The sequence below is a fragment of the Serinus canaria genome, chromosome 20, assembly GCF_022539315.1.
Source record: "Serinus canaria isolate serCan28SL12 chromosome 20, serCan2020, whole genome shotgun sequence".
NCBI lineage: Eukaryota > Metazoa > Chordata > Aves > Passeriformes > Fringillidae > Serinus > Serinus canaria.
In genome coordinates, this window is record NC_066333.1 from 9,482,775 (window position 1) to 9,498,762 (window position 15,988).

Sequence of the window (15,988 nt, forward strand, 5' to 3'; positions counted from 1 at the left end):
TGGCAAAATTACTAGGCAGCAATATACTGAAAAAAAGCAAATTATCAGACAAGTTGACAAATTGAGCCTGCTTGTAAATCAACAGCCACTTCCATGCAGCAACTGATCCAGGTAAGGTAGCAGGACAGTGTTGGAATCCTCAAGCCACTATTGTTGGAATCATGTTGTAATCCTCATGAAGAGCATGACAGAACACGAAGGACTTTCTGGTCTGAGGTGCCTGAAAGCATCAGTATGCAGCCCACCATGGTTTGACCAACTTTGTGCTTAACTGAGGTAAAGGCAGAGGGAGAGCAGAAAGGAATAAAAACAGTTTGTAGCACCTACAGGTGCCCATGGAGAAGTACAGTAAGTACAATAAAATCTATTTGAGGGTGCTGTTCATGAGCTCTGTGTTCTGTCTGTGCTCAGCACAGTGCACCCAGCAGTGAGCAGGGCTGGGGACACCACCTCACACAAAAGCTAGATACCCTCCTCGTCCCTTTTTGTTAAGGACAGCAGAGCAGAAACAATTCCTGACATGGTGTCGCTTCTGGAGGGAAGAGAGAGCTACAGTGCAGGTCAGAACCTGCAGCCTCAAGGCAGATTTAGGGCAAATAGGGCTCCATATCCTGTTCTATTCTGGCTCTCAAGGATGCTCTCAGCCGTGGCTGACAGCAGCAGCCCCATTTCCCGTGAAGACACAACACACAGGGATCCAACTCCATTTAATGAGCTTTGCAACCCACTTGGACACAAGGTGGTTTGAAATAGGTCGAACAACACTCAGCTAGTCAAGGATTTTTTAAAGTAATGCCTTTAAGCTCATACTCAAGCATACAAAGCATAAATTTTACAAATTAAAAACAATAAAATCACCCTGGAATAATGTGGTGGCTTTTCCTGTATTTACAAGGAGTGGAAAGGAGGCAGAATTCTTTTCAATTTTTCTTTTAATGTGGGTGGAAGAAGCTGAAAGTGTTTCAATGAAATCATCTTAAACAGGGAGAGGTACTTAATCTGGCTTAAAGGTCTTTGTTTGCCTCTTCAAAAGTCTTGAGAAGAAATGCTTTACTCAAAATTCTGCTGTTAAGTTTCTGTGCAGCAGTCTCTGCTTTTCCAGCTACATAAAATTAAACAGTTCAGTAAGTATTTCTCAAAGTACCACCACAATTTCATCTTCAGGAAAGTCTGTGAACCCCCACCCTTCCAAAATCCCTCCCTTGTACAACAGAAGCAGCCACAGCTCAGCTTAGATTTGACAGGCAGAAACAAAACATGGGAACAGCAAAGACAGTTACAGGGAGGTGATAGCTTTGGGAAAAGGAGGGAGATTTGTAGCCTAATCAAAACACACTTGCTATGCAGCCTTTCTGCAGAGGTATAAGACAGGATATTTTACAACCCAGCTTCTCCACATCCATAGCATGAATGATAAAATCTTATTTGCTTTCACCAAAGGCAAGGCTGGGGGAGGACAAGTGCACCACCTCTAATGGCCAGATCTGCCTGGAAACGTTGGGTTTGGAACAAATCTTCTTACAAAAGTTATTTCATATTGTTCTAAATCCAGTGGAACAAAATATGTATTTTTACACTAAAGCAAACTGATCAAAGTGGCATTTAATAGCATTTGTTAAAGTGGTTATCTAACAAAAATGGGTTAACAAAAGCCCATTCATTAGTAGTCACCAAATAAGACACTTCTCATGCATATGACAAAAATTCATTTGTGTACTGAGACATCTGTTTACTGTGTACAATATTTCCATAAATTATAATATGTTTCACAGCCCCTACCATTCAAGAATATTTCAAACAGATTATATATTATATTTGTATATGCAAACTATTTTATATACACTAATATAAAGATCCTTAGAAGTACCAATATCACTACCTTTATGCTTTCTCTAAAATGCATAGCTTTCGAGTATCTTCTAGCAGTTACCAAAAACTTTACAGATTAAAGCTGCTTATCAATGTGGCATGTTCATAAAAACAAAGTGAAATAGTTCTAGACTAATTTTATATTAACCCCCTTAAAAATGTGTTTATTTTTAAATTGAAAAAAACAACAAGCTAGTGAAAATTCAAGTAATCTATGCTCAATCATTGCCCAAATACTCTATGGAATTAAGGTAGCGTTCTAGGAGGACAGTGAACTTCTCACCCATGGCTGTAATAGTGCATTTCTCATGGAGAAAAATGCTCATCATGCCACAAAACCGCACCACTTTCCACTTCACCCGGGAGAAGCTGTACAGGATATTCAACAACACAAGTGTCAGAACAGAGAAGAAAAGCTGATCAGTTCTACATGAAGAAATTAGAGCTATTCCAGTTTTGTTTCTGCAGTTTGTTATTAAACATTAACCATACAGTTTCTCACAAACTAAAAGTTATACATGGTTTTCAGACATCAACCGACTTCAAAAAGGAAAAAAAAAAGAAATAAAAAAACCTCAAAACAACCAAACCCACAACTGTTAAAAGTTTGGTGTTAGAATAACCAGCCTGGGTGAAGGAAAGCCAAACTGCTGCTGTAGCTGGGGGGCTACTGATAGCTTGTTTGTTATATATAAACTTGAAGACCTCCCTACCACAAATGCTTTTAAGTGGAGAACAGAACGATCAGTAAGAAATGGGAACAAATGATTTTGTTACATCCATCATCTCGCTTAACCATGGTGCTCTGCATCTCTCACAGCTGCTTAACAAACAATGGCTTCCCCCCCAAAAATAGCTACACAAGTAAACAGTGTTCACAGTAATGCAATCAGTAACAGGTTGTGTTAGTTCCCCTAAGCCAGGTGTATCTGCAAAGCTTTATACAGTTTAATGCGTTAAGTATTCCAGTAAAATTAAGTGAAAACTAAGTTTCATTCTACAGGGTAATACCTACCATACAAGACTAGATTATGTACAGTATGGGACTGGTGTGACAACTGCCAGTGTCTCATGATGTTAAACTGTTTCACTCATCAGCTTGCTCTGTGCTTGGCAAAACTTGATCTATAGACCTAAAAATCTAGAGATAGATTTGGCAAGATTAGTGCTTCCTACCACTGGGTATAAACCAGTGTGCAGCGCTGCAATCACTCGACCAGAACATCCCATACCCAGAAGATTACAATTTGTTGACTTGAAAGTCTGGACTTCACATTAAAACTATAGTTCTAACTGGAGTGAGGACAGTCAGTAAACAAATACAGATGAGAATGAACTGCATCTCTTCAGAAAGGTATGGAAGAAGTGACAAAATGCAAATTTCTGGTTTTAGACAGCCCAGCTTTGCTTAGCTCAAGGCATAAAAACAGCCCAAGTAGCTCTAAAACTACAGTTCTTATTCAGCAAGCATGAAGGCAGATCCTGCACAAAATGATGCATCAGAGGCTTCAACAAGCATCTCTCCCCACCACTTGATTTCCTAACATGAATCTTTCAGCTTACAGACATCCAGTGGCCTTCAAAGCTGTAGCAGCCACCTGGGATTACTGCAAATTTAACATAGCGGGGAAAAGGCCCCTGTTAATAAAAAAGAAACCTCAAATGCCTCTGGGGCCGTTTTGGTCATTTGTGAATATTAAGAAAAAAACCTATTTCCATCAATACTCCTCCTGAAAAGATGGGTCACTGATCCATTATGAACATAGCTCTCACCATATAAAGCACCAAGAAGTCAGAAACAAGGAAGAAAAAAAACCAAAACGAAAGTCTTTAAATTATGATTTACAAGTTTGTACACTATTTCCTAAGCAAAAAGTTGACCTTACTGCAAAGTTTATAGATGAAAACTTGACCAGTTACTTTTAAGGGGAATGTATATCTGGCTATAACTTAAAGGTAGAAAATATTCACTGTTCTATATACACATTTCAAACAGGAGACAGTAAAACTGAACAGTTGCCAATATAACTCCATATTAACTCACTGGCCACTAAACTAGGCATCAGCAGCCAATTAGAAAGCTTGAGTTCTGTATTTTTAAAAATGCTATTTTTCCTGTCCTGTTTAATTGTTTTTTTAAAAATGTATTATAGTGCATAGCCTAAGTCAGACTTCCAAAGAGATACAGCGCCTTTCAATGCAGTTTTTGCAGCATTTAAAAGGGACTTTTCTCCCTTCAAATTAGATGTTCATTGAAAAATCTGAATTGAGTGCTGTACTGTAGTAAAAATATTTCAGTCACAGACTGATATAAATGTATACTGTGCAGTACTAAGATTTTTTTGATGTCCATCTGCACACATTTTACTTGGGCTCTTCAATCGTCCCCTTGCTGAGGTCTGTCATTTTGGGGTATTTCACTTTCTTCTGGTCCAGCTCATTCTGAGCCCACAGTAGTAGTTTCAGTAATTTTGCCAACTTGGGTGTGGATTCACGATTTTCATAGTCTAGAACAGCTTGATTAACCTCACTCCATACCTGGAAAAGAAAAACTGGAGTTCAGTGACAGTTTTCATATAATTAACACTGCTAAAGTCACGCTGACACTGGGAAGATCACACCTAGTGTGCTAATTCCTCAGAAATGGCCAGGACAAAGCTCCAGAGACTACAAGCCTGGAGAAAGCAAGGAAGAGAGCCAAGCAGTTGAATACATTTGGAATATATTAACACCATTTTTTAATCTTGCTCAATAAACACTTCTGTTCTTTTGCGTATCACTATATAAGTTTTCTCTGAGCATTTCAAAAATATTTAGATTTTATTTTCATAACATACATATAAAAGACATCAGTTCCCTTTGAGAAAGGACTACCTTCTGTCGCTGCATCATGTTCAGCAAGTCTCCAAATGGTGATTCTTCGGGATTATCAAAGGCAAGCAGAGCCAGCGTGCGCTCCATTTCTGTCAGGCATTCCCTGCTCTCCTCCCCTTGTTCTGCTAATTGGGTCTGAGCAAATTCCAGGGCTGCCTCTGTCTCACGCTGCCGAATCAGTTCAATCAAGTGCTGTTGCTACACACCAAAGACACAGCAATATTAGCACAACAAATTAACAAATCTCCACTATTGCAAGCCTGGAAGATTCAGACACTGGTGTGTAATTTGAGACAAATGCTAATCTGTAATTTGACAGTTTGAGGTCAATTCTTCTCAATGTGTGAGACAAAGAGCAGAAACTTGGCCGCAAAATCTACTGAAAAAGGGAACTTGGTGCTTTTGAGTTATAGGGTTTGAGAAGATGGGTACTAAAGGAATTCAGGCCAACAGCGACTGGAAGCTGGTAAGTCACAGGTCACTGGTGCTGTTACAAGTTTTCATATTAATAACTGCATATGGTGGCTCCTGCACCATGCCACTAAGTTTCCCACTGCTACCAAAAAATGCCAAGAACACCCACAATTGCACCCATGTTCAGTCACAAACCTCCCAACATAACCTTAATTTCTTCACTATTTTCCCCATTCTTTCAGCAAACTCTAAGACAAAGATAAAAGTCTGGCACCTGTCCTCACCTGCAAATGAAAGTAAAGATATCTGTTGGTATCCAGCAGCTCTGGATGGAGGCTGTTTATCAATGCAATGGCTTCCTGGATCTGCCCTTTCAAGATCATCTCACGGATTTTTATTCTTTCATCCAGAGTCTCTAAATCCACGCTGGGTTCAATTCCAGACTCCATCCGAAATTTCTCTGCTGCTTCTTTAAAGCCCTCTGAAATAGGAACATTTTACCCATAGAATATATTGCATGAAACACTTTAGTAGAAAACATATCAGCTTAGTTTGAGTGTTGCTTGTGCAATTTGGGGGTTTAAAGATTAACCCGAAATTGTGAAAAATTCTCCTCTATATAAGAAGTCATTTATCCAATAAGCATTTTAGAGTAAATGCTTATTTCATTCTGAATTCATGTATGCTCACTCTCCAGGGAAGCAACCTGTAATCCAATACCTCTTAACATGGAAGCCCGTTTTATACTTAAAGAAAGAACTGTGCTTATTGCAAAATGAGATTGTGAAAGTCACATTTTCAAGTGGGTGGTTTTGCTTTGCCCTCCAGCCCCAGATCTGTTTACACAGATCCAGCAGTTTTTCTGAGAAGATAGACAAGAAGATATAATTTTGCTCTCTTGTGTAGTATTTAAGGTTATAGCAGTTCTTTTAAACCCCAGGTCTTGCGTTCACAGACGCAAAACTGATTTACACCACCCACTAAGATGCTCTTCCTTCAACCCAGAGGCTTCACTACCCTCAGTGTAAACAGGGGTGTAGATGGATACAAACACCTCCGCCCTAGCACAGCTTCGTGGGATGGCATGCACCTAATTACTACCAACAATTCCCCAGGGGTTTGGCTTGCTCAAAGTATAAAGCCAGGCTGTGTGCTGAAAGGGTTAATATTCTGGTCTGAAATTATTTTGACAACTGTGCCCTCTCAGAGTTTATCTTTCTGCCCAGTTAAAAACTTGCTTCTGATAGTTGTTCTTGCAGCTTTCAGACTGTTATTTAACAACAGCAACTTATCTTGAGCTGTTTCAATGGCACAAAAAAGGACATCACAGAAGCAGGTCATGTTTACAGCACTGCAGAAAACACTTTGTTTTCTGTATCATTTAGCAGAAGAGCTCAGGCTCATAAATGTCATCTGTATTCCATGAGAACTGCTCAGTCTCTGATTCTTTGTCAGCCTGCAGCTAAGAGAACACCAAAGCTGTTGGGCTTTGCTAAGAGAAGCCAACAGGAATGACAAAGTTCTCACAGCCCTTAATTCTACTCCATCCAGTTCCATATTCCTCCCCAAACTGATAAAGTATGTGACACACATGAAGAGCCTCCAGGCATTACTGAGTGTTTTTACCTGTGACAAGGTAGTTCATGATAAGGCGGTTCATGTCTGCTCTCTGGATATGTAAGTTATTAAGCTTTTCCATCCATTCATCTTTCGTGATTTCATCAGGTTTTTCTGCATAACTCATCCTGGACTCCAACTACAAAGGAACAGCACCTCATTTAACATTATTCAAGAATAAATAAGTTTAATGTTTGTAAGAATTGTGTTACTGCCATCTTTAGAGCTTTCTATGAGCTCTTTCAAATAAATAATCCTAAATTGACCCTTTTATCTTAAACCAGTTTTGCATTTTTTTTCCTCCTCATTCCTGCACTCTCCCGTATCTATTTACCAGGTTCTAAAGGTGCTTTCAGAAATCTCAGAATAAAAAAATTCAAATACCATCTTTTTCTACTTACTCTTAAATCCACTTCATAAAAATCTTGTATAGAATTTACACAGGACCTCAGCACAGTGTGAAACCAGTGAATCAGAGTCTGACAGCCAGCCAGAAAGACTGTGACAAACACTTAGAGCAATATCTACGTAAACAATATTTGCTTTAAATCTTCACCAAAACTTCGGACAGCTCCCTATATTGCACAGCTACAAAACTGTCCACGATATATTACCCAGTGTACAACTCAAAGCTTTACACCAGCTCAGCTTCACCGCCCCGAAAGTTCTCCTGTCAGCGCTACTAAAACGTTATCCCCACTATTTTTCTAGACAATATTTCTGTTCGGACTGGCAGGCACAGCATTTTACCAAAGCCGCGTTCATGATTTCTACCTCCAAGTCACGACCACGGGGGCAGCGAAAAGGGGAGGGCAGGCGGCCACAACAACAGCAACAGGCACCGCCAGTCCTGTCAGACAATACGAGCGGCAGCGCGACTCCTCACCGCGAGCAGCTTCCAACAGGTTCTCCCTTCTCTAACCCGCGGCCGAAGCCGCCTCGCTCCCGGCAACTCCGACAGCGGGAGCACGACGCGCCCGGGCCCCGATCGCTCCCGGCCCCGCGCTCCGCCGCCCGCAACCGCGCTGGGGGAAAGGGGCTCCCGCTGCCGCGAGCTGGTGCTGCGGCCCGAGCCGGCTCGCCGGGGACCCGGCTTCCCTGCCGCCCCGGCCCGGCCCGGCCCTGCGCGGGCCACAGGGGCGCTGGGCCACGAGAACGCTGGGCCCCGCTCGCCACAGGCCCGGCGCCTCCGCTGCAGCCGCGGCGGACGAGCGCCGGCTGGGCCGGCGGGTCCGGGTCAGGGTGAGGGCCCCGCTCCCGCCGTGCCCCGAGGCCGGCGCGGCCCCCCCGCCGCCATCTTACCGCGCGCGCCCGGGGCCGCTCCGACGCACGAACGCGGGGCCTCCGCCGCCTCCGCCGGGCCGCAGGCGCGCGAGTCTCGCGAGAGCGACGCTCGCGGCCAATCAGCGCGCGGGGAGCGGGCGAGAACAGGCGACCGCGGAGCGGAGCCGGGGCAGCGCGGAGGTGGCGGGGGTGGCCATGGCGGGCGCGGGACCCTGAGGGATAGCGCCCGTCTCCTCCTTCTCCTGCTTCCCTGAGCCCCGCTCCACGCTCGCCTCATGGCACTGAGCACCGGCCCCGCCGCGAGCAGCTGAGGCAGAGGCTGATCTTTGCCGTGCCCGGCGCGAGGGGCGCCGGAACCGCCGTGTGAGGCGGTGGCGGTGGCTCGTGCGCGGTCACAGCGGGGTCGGTGCGAGCAGCGGTTGTAGCGAGAGGCCGTGGGCCCTGCGGCCCCGCCATCTGCCAGGGAAACGGGCACGGCACCGCCTGCGGTATCCCTGTGCAGCCCCAGCAGCTCCCGCGTGTGGCGATCGCTGGGCTGGGAGCTGTTCTGGCTGAGGATTGATGGTCTCTGCCAAAACGCACAGTGGCTGCTGAGGCGTTGATGAACCCGCGCCGGGGTTTGTGGGTCACTGCAGATAAAGCAGGAACACAATGTTGCTAAAATAGGTTCTTGCACCAGGTGAACAAGAAGCCAATCCACACACAGAGTCGAGGTATTTGATTTATTTACAGTTCTGGGCAGAAACGGGTGCTAGGGGGCAAATCCACAGAGCCAGCACACCAACTGTCAAACTTTCTTACTATTTATACATTTCAGCAAATGAATTAGTGGTCATTGGCTATAAACTGAATAATCCGCATGCTCAGTCTTGTGTTTTGGATCCATCAGTGGTCACGATCTGCCCCTGCCCTAATTACCTTTAACCCAGTTGGAGCTGATTTCAGAACAATTGCTGAATTGGCTTTATTAGTGTCTTCCTTATCTTGGAGTTGTGTCAGATAGCCTTGTGGCCCATGAATTCTGCATTCTTTGTGTCCACAATCATTGGTATATCCTTCTTACCAAGCTTTGTTAACTTCCCCAAAACTTCAACGAACATCCTCCCTTCAGAAAATTTTACATATTCCACATTTTGCAACAAAACCTCGATTTGTGCATTTCAAGGGAGAACAAGCTTAAAATCTGCACTTGTCTGTGTGAAATGCTGCAAATGATACATCTCAGGAGAAAGTAATTTCACTCACACAGATGGGGAATATGGACACAGTTGTACACTTTTCACTCTCTTTTCCTAGCACCAAACACTGACTTCTGTTAAAAACCTTCATAATTCTCCCAAAAGTTGGAAAAACCCCTTTCTGTTATTGCTCAGGGAAAGCCTTGCAGGATATTCCTGTGACTCCCAAGTTGGATTAAAATACACAACTACTTTGCTCTTGGGAAATTCTCCCAAAATACAGCTTCCATATGCCACAGTTCTACAAGAATCTTACGGTGATGAGGCAGTAGTAACATGGAAAGTTGGATTTTTGGGGGGCAAGAGGACAAAACTGAGATTAAAACAAATATATAATAACTGTAAGTGCAGTTTACAGATTTTTAACATTAATTATAATTTGTTAAATCCTAATTTCAAAGAGGTGTTTTGATAACTAATATTTGGGGTTAAGTGGAGCAAATCCCAAACCACAGTCACTAATTCCAGAAGTCACAAAAATGCTTGTATTGAATGGAAGGAATTTACCTGGAATTGGAGAGGGGGAAAAGTCTGCAAATTTGTGTCAGCTGGTAAAGAAGGGGGTAACTTTATTTATGTGGATGTGATTAACCCTGATTAAAGTATTTCTCTATGTTCATCCAGTCTTTTTGGAAAATCTCCAAGAGCCTTGGAGAATCAAGAATCCTGAAGAAGCCTTACCTTGCCACCTGACGTGCCTATTTTGTGATGTGCAGAGCCCTGAGGACAGAGGTCTTTTTCCACTAAAAGAAAAAAGGTAAAGTTGGAGCACAGCCAGCAGAAATTAGTCTCTTCTGACTTAAATGTATTAATTATCTGTTAAATACAACAAAATCACCAGAAACTGAGATGGGAAAATGACCTGCTTGTTTGCTTTCATCCATGCTCTTTTCATGGACTCTCATCTGCAGTTTTTCCTGGCTGCTGCAATTGGCTCACTCAGAGAAATCAGTGATGGAGAACTGAGGGAAGGAATGAACATAAAATAAGTGTTGTGTTTATATTTAAGGTTGCACACCTTCAAACAGTGGGTGAGAAGTGACATCCCAGATCTGGGGACATTGTACCACACAACAGTGATGTCACAAGGTTTTATGGGTCACACATAACAACCCTTGTGTGAGACACAACAAATATAAGTGAGGCCAATTTTAGAAACCCAAAGTTCAAACAAACAAACAAACATTAATTAGGGAACCCCAAGGCATAAATGTGTCAGGTGCTGAGGAAAGTTAGTGAACTGACCACCCACTTTTGGAAGGAAGTGGAAAAAAGTTTTAAAGAGAGTTAGTGCTGAGGGATTTGTAGGTATGTCAGCATAAGCCTCTCTGGTATCTAAGGAGGAGAGACAGCTAAAGTGCTTATTAGACTGTTTTAGAAGCTGATTGATGGTTATTAATCCCTTCTAGGATTTCCCAGCAGAGTTTTCATTTCAAACCAGTCTCAAATTACCAGCATGTTACAGGAGAAAAGGCCTAAAATGAAAAAAACCTCACATTGTAACAAAAAAACTTCTCCTCCTGCTTTGCTGCAATGTAGATTCAGATTGGTAACTCAGGAGTAAATTTCCCAAATTAAAAGAAAATAGGCTGTGAAAGGAAAATAATTAGGAAGACAACAAGGCAGGAAAAGAACTGAGGTGCTGATGATGAAGGTGACATATGTTAAGTCAACAAAGGTATATCCTCTGACTGACTTTAACACAAAGGTGTAGAGGTTTTGTGGTTGGAAGTGTAGTGTGCTCAGGTGGCACCCACTGGGGGTGCAGATTACATCACCACTAAAGTGATGTACACCTCCTTAAAGTGGTGTAAGCCTCTTACTAAATGCGTGTAAGAGCAATTTAATACCTGTTTCACTGCAGGATTCCTTGTGGCAGGCATCCCCCATTCACTGCTGCTGTGCAATTCCTTGTTTTGCGTGTTCCCTCTCCGTTGGTGTGTGTAATTCCTGGGTTTGAGCACTCCCTAGATGCTAAATTTATCCATTATAAGCTCGTTACTAGCTTTTCCTAGAGGAAAAATCACACTGTAGATTTATCTACCGAACCCAAAGGTATTTTCCCTCCACGTGATTTCATTTATTGCAACTCTGTAGCTGCAGAACAAAATCTGAATTCCTGCTTGCCTGTTATTGTGGTGTTTGGTACTTTTGCACAGGAATCTGTTGTGGCTTTTTACCTCTTGGTGTTTCTGGGTGAAGTATTAAATCTGCCCACTTTTACAGCTGGAGAAACAGGCTGAGTATGCTAATAGCAGGTTTTCCAGCATTATTCTGAGCTTTTACCATCAGAAGTCTCATGAATAGACTCCTAAAATATGTAATCAAATTACTTGACAGAATCTTGTAATTCTGTAGAATTATTTCTAGGTAGGTTTTTTTTCCCCTCATGTTTTCATTCCTTATCTCAGTAAACACTGTATCTATCTGAAATCCACATGAAACGTGTTATCAACCCATGAGGAAAATGTGCAGGATCAGGGTAACCAAATAGCCAAACCTCACACCTCCAGCTGTCTAAAGACTCTTCAGGTGCCCAGGTCAGGAGTCTCTGTATAGTGTTGGGGGTGTTCTGTACCCCTTGGGATCCCTCAGTGTCTGTCAGAAGTGGATGTTTCTGGGTGCCAATGTCCCAAAAAGCAACAGAAGGAACTCCACATGAAAATGGAAGTTAACTCTCTGTAGCTATTTGTAGCAGCTTGGATCCTGCAGTGGTTTTTTAGTAGCTTAATCATTGGCCAAGGATGTTTCCTGTGGAGGCTCCATGTGTTGGATGGGCAGATTCAGAGAACATTCCACTCTCAGCACTCCAAACTCGGAGTCAGAGGAAGGCGTTACAGCAGCTATTTGCCAAAGAGTGTGAGCAGAACAGAAAAACCAACCAAGTCCCAGTGGAATGCTCACAGGTGGAGAGCACAGCTGCTGTGAGCAGGTGGCTGTGCAACAGCAGCCCGTCCACCCTGACGAATCATGGCTAAAGCTGCCGTGCCCGGGATCAGCGTGGGGTTGCCAGCAGAGAAACGGGAGCGGGCCTGAGAGAGCGCAGAAGGGGCACAGGCGCTGTGCCGTGTGAGGAGGCCCCGCCATGGCGCTGAGGGCCCCGCGTCAGGAGCGGAGCGGCCACCATGGCGCTGAGGGCGCTGCGGGGCGGGGCCGCCGCTCTCCCGCCCAGCGCCCGCCGGGTCCTCCGGGAGGCGCGCGCCAAGGGCGGCGCTCTGGCCCCGCCGCCGCCATCTCGGTGTCGATGGTGGCGGGGGCGGGGCGGCCCCGCCCAGCGCTGCCGCGGAGCGAGGAGGAAATGGCGGCGCGGCGCGGCTGAGACCTTTGGTGGCCGCGGCGAGAGCTCCCTTTCTCTGCTCGCGGTGAGTGCGGGAGGCAGGTGGGGGAGCACCGGGGCGGGAGGAGAGTGGGAGCGGGACCGCCGCTGCGGCAGGGAGGTCGCGGGAAAGGCGGCCCGGCCACCTTTGGGCTCGCTATAAAATGGAGGCGGGCGGGCGGCCGGAGTGGCTCGGGTGGGGGGGGGGAGCCCCGGGGAGCAGCGGGGCGCGGGCACGGCACGGTCTGGCCCGGTCCGGAGAAGGCGGCGGCTCCGTGCGGGGCCCCGGAGGAAGCGTTTGGCTGATGCCACGGCGGGGCCGGAGCGGAACGGCCGCTCCCCGGGCGGAGCGGGCTGAAGGCGGCGCCTCCATCTTGGGGGGAAGGAGAGGCGAGGAGAGGCCGGGTGTGCTCGGAGCCCGTCGCCGTCATGGCCAAGCTGACGCCGGGAAGCTGCTTCGTGATGGCACCACCGACTGCACCAGCGGCCCCGGGCCCACGCCGGGGGTGGCTGGGGCGGGGCAGCGCCCTTGGGGACCCAGAAACCCAATCGAGCCCAACCGAAATCGTTCCGGGGCTTCGGCGGGTGGGACTGAAACTTCCCCCGTGGAGAGGTGTTGGTTTTCTCTGGGCAAAGGAGGGGATCTCCTTATTGGTGAGTTAAACACGAGGAGTTGAACTTAATCACGTTCTGCTGACTGTTTTGTAGGGAGAAAAGACCGAATACTTAGACAGTAGGAATTGTTGGTCGGTTTTAATTATTTAATAAATTTCTTGCTAATTCCCTGTCTTTGGCACGAATGTACTTAAATGGTACTAATGTACTTAAATGCTGTCTCTTGGAGGTGGTGATAATTTGGAGCTGTTTATTTGGCTTGCAAAAACCATTATTTGGTGGCGACCAAATTTTGTTTGATACGGTTAAATAGTTTATGCCTCCAAGTAACAGCTTATGTTTTAGTTGCGGTTAGGACAATCTTACTATCTTAACTTGTCCTTTTTATTTGGAAATATTGTTATAATCTCAAAATGTGTTACAAAATGTTATAATACACATGTATTATGCTCGCCCTGCAGTTTTCAGTAATCTCCAGTAATTTGAAGCAATGTAACATGCTCTTTTTCTTGCATGGATTTTCATGGGTTTTCATTCCAGGAACTTCTGGGAGGAAAAAAAATGTTGATTCCTTTTATTTCATTCAGTAGAATGTGTATAGCATTCCTAAATTCCCTGGATTTTTTTGTTTGGTTGCTTTTTCCTTGGATAATAGAGTTCACATTTTTTTCAGAAATAGCTCTCTTGAAAACCTAGTAATCACAGTCTCGATTATCTAAATTCTTTGGCAAGTAATATTAAACTATATTTTGCCTCATTTTATGATAACTTTTTCCACTGTTTGCCGTTTTGTGTATTTTTTCTCAGTTTTAAAGGGTAATTCAAAGTACTTTAGCTTTAACAGTCTCGGTGCTACTTCTACAATTGAAATTTACTAGCTGTTTAAGGAATTTAATTGCAGGTCAGTGAAAAATGATGTGTAGTTACTGTCCAAGTGTACCATGTACCATGTTAATTGTAGTAGATATTCTGGGTTGTGCTCCACTTTTATGTGTGCCACCCACTTGTTATCATTCCTTGACATTTAGAACTTTCTATAGGAATAAATATAGAAGTAAGCTTAAAATAGCTCTTCAGTTAGGACTTAATTTTTTCTCCCTTGACAGTTCCAGAAACATGTCACACATAAAGGTGTTTTAATGCACTGGGGTGAAACACTAAAGGCCCATGTTGGCCTTCAACCTCCATTGAGACTGAAAATCAAATAATTGATTAGAAAATCAAATAATTGGTGTTTTTAAGACCAGCGTTTAAACATTTTTTTACAAAGTTTTTGGGTTGTTTCTTTAAGGGGTAATTTCCGTTGGTATGCAAATGAAGGTTTTGCTGTGTTGCAAATATGTGTACAGTGCAAAAATACCTGCAGTTTTTAAAACTGTTGAAATATAAAATAATAATATTAACTAATATCTATTCACACATGATTTGGAGGGTGTTTGCATGTAACTAAAAGATGGGGTTGAATTCAAAAAGCAAATAACACCAAAACCCCAAAACTCCCCAAAGCAATGCAAATAGAATCAAATCTAGGTTAGTAGATAAAATTGAATAAATATTTTTTCAGTGTCTAGTGGACTCCCTAAAGCCAATGTTTGTTCTGCTTAATCCAGCTTTACTATGAAGATTTTTCTAGCAGTTGATTATGTTATTTGTTTCTGGTTTAAGATAGTAATTGTCTTTATAGTTGTAACTTAACGACTGTTGGATTTTAATTCTGTACAGCCTGAAACTTTAAGCTGGAGGTATTAGTGGGAAGAGGAAGAGCAAGGATTAAAGGGGTTGGGCTGAGAGTTATGAAACATAACTGATGGAAGTAGGAGCAGGGGCTGGGCTGGGTGAGAGTGACATTAGATGGCTTTAGTTGACAGAACTGGTGTCTCTGCACCAGTTTTACTCTCTGGTGCACTTTCTACCTTGTGTCTCTTGTGCCACAAGTAGTAGAGCAGTGGTAGGAGATACAAGGAGAGGATTTTAATACAAGTAAGATTTGCCCAAATTATGCAGGAGCTGGTTCCTGTTTGTATGTGCAGTCAGGCATGAGTTCTCAGTTCCCAGTTAATGCTTGGAGGATTCACTGCTGGGAAGTTTTTATCTAAGGCAGCTTCTCAAATGAGTGGATATTTGACAGGTGTTATTGCTGGTGGTCTCGAGCACTGATAGACTTTGAGGTTAAAAAGCTTAAATTTCCAGTTAGGCAGCTCAGACACACATATTAAATGAACATTTTGCATGTTCTCCCTGTAAATTCTAATCAAAACTGGAAACTCAACTGTATTTACTGCATCCTTAATAACATAATCAGCGTGCTGTAATTAGTGTTTCACCAAATTTGGAAGAAGTTCATTTCTGTTTACTTTATTTAATGAGGCTGTTTTGGTGGAATAAGAATAGAAGTGATAGCTAGTTTCAGAGGTTATATTTTAACTCACTTTTTACAGACAAAATAAGGGGAAAAAGTTGCATAACCACATGATTTTGTTTTCTTCAGCAGCTGTACTGGTAGGATCAGAAATGATAGATTATTTAAAGATAAACAAGCTGTGGGATTGTGAAAAGTTAAATTTTAAGATTCTCTGATTTAGCTGTTGGATTTACAGCTGAATGTTCCTAAGGGTCATGATAAGAACTAATTTCCCTGGTGCCCCGTGGAGAAATGCCAGAGGGTGTGAATTGCCTTCCCTAAGCAATGTTTCCTGGACAGTTGCTAAGGAATCAAGTTCAGTTGCACAAATTAAACATTAGGCAAATATATAGTATGTAT

General features: G+C 43.7%; 2 protein-coding genes across 5 annotated transcripts in view; one reads left to right on the plus strand and one right to left on the minus strand.

The window, feature by feature from the left end:
• Positions 1 to 690: 690 nt before the first annotated feature.
• GID8 (GID complex subunit 8 homolog) lies at positions 691 to 8,171 on the minus strand. Of its 2 annotated transcripts, none has more exons than XM_030232750.2 (5): positions 8,077 to 8,171; positions 6,784 to 6,913; positions 5,442 to 5,638; positions 4,744 to 4,941; positions 691 to 4,407 (listed from the first exon to the last, which is right to left on the minus strand). In XM_030232750.2, the coding sequence occupies exons 2-5, from the start codon at positions 6,899 to 6,901 to the stop codon at positions 4,234 to 4,236; spliced, it is 687 nt and encodes a 228-aa protein (XP_030088610.1). In that variant the 5' UTR covers positions 6,902 to 6,913; positions 8,077 to 8,171; the 3' UTR covers positions 691 to 4,233. The 2 variants fall into 2 exon arrangements, with proteins under 2 accessions (XP_030088610.1, XP_009091361.1); XM_009093113.4 differs by lacking the exon at positions 8,077 to 8,171 and adding an exon at positions 7,549 to 7,714.
• A 4,357-nt stretch (positions 8,172 to 12,528) lies between these two features.
• DIDO1 (death inducer-obliterator 1) overlaps positions 12,529 to 15,988 on the plus strand; it is a 47,311-nt gene continuing 43,851 nt past the window's right edge. The window contains exon 1 of one of the 3 annotated variants that reach the window (XM_009093114.4): positions 12,529 to 12,658. The gene's annotated coding sequence lies outside the window, so the exon portion shown is untranslated. Of the gene's footprint in view, positions 12,659 to 12,897; positions 13,267 to 15,988 lie in introns of those variants that run through there. The other 2 variants (XM_050982156.1, XM_050982157.1) reach the window with 2 other exon arrangements.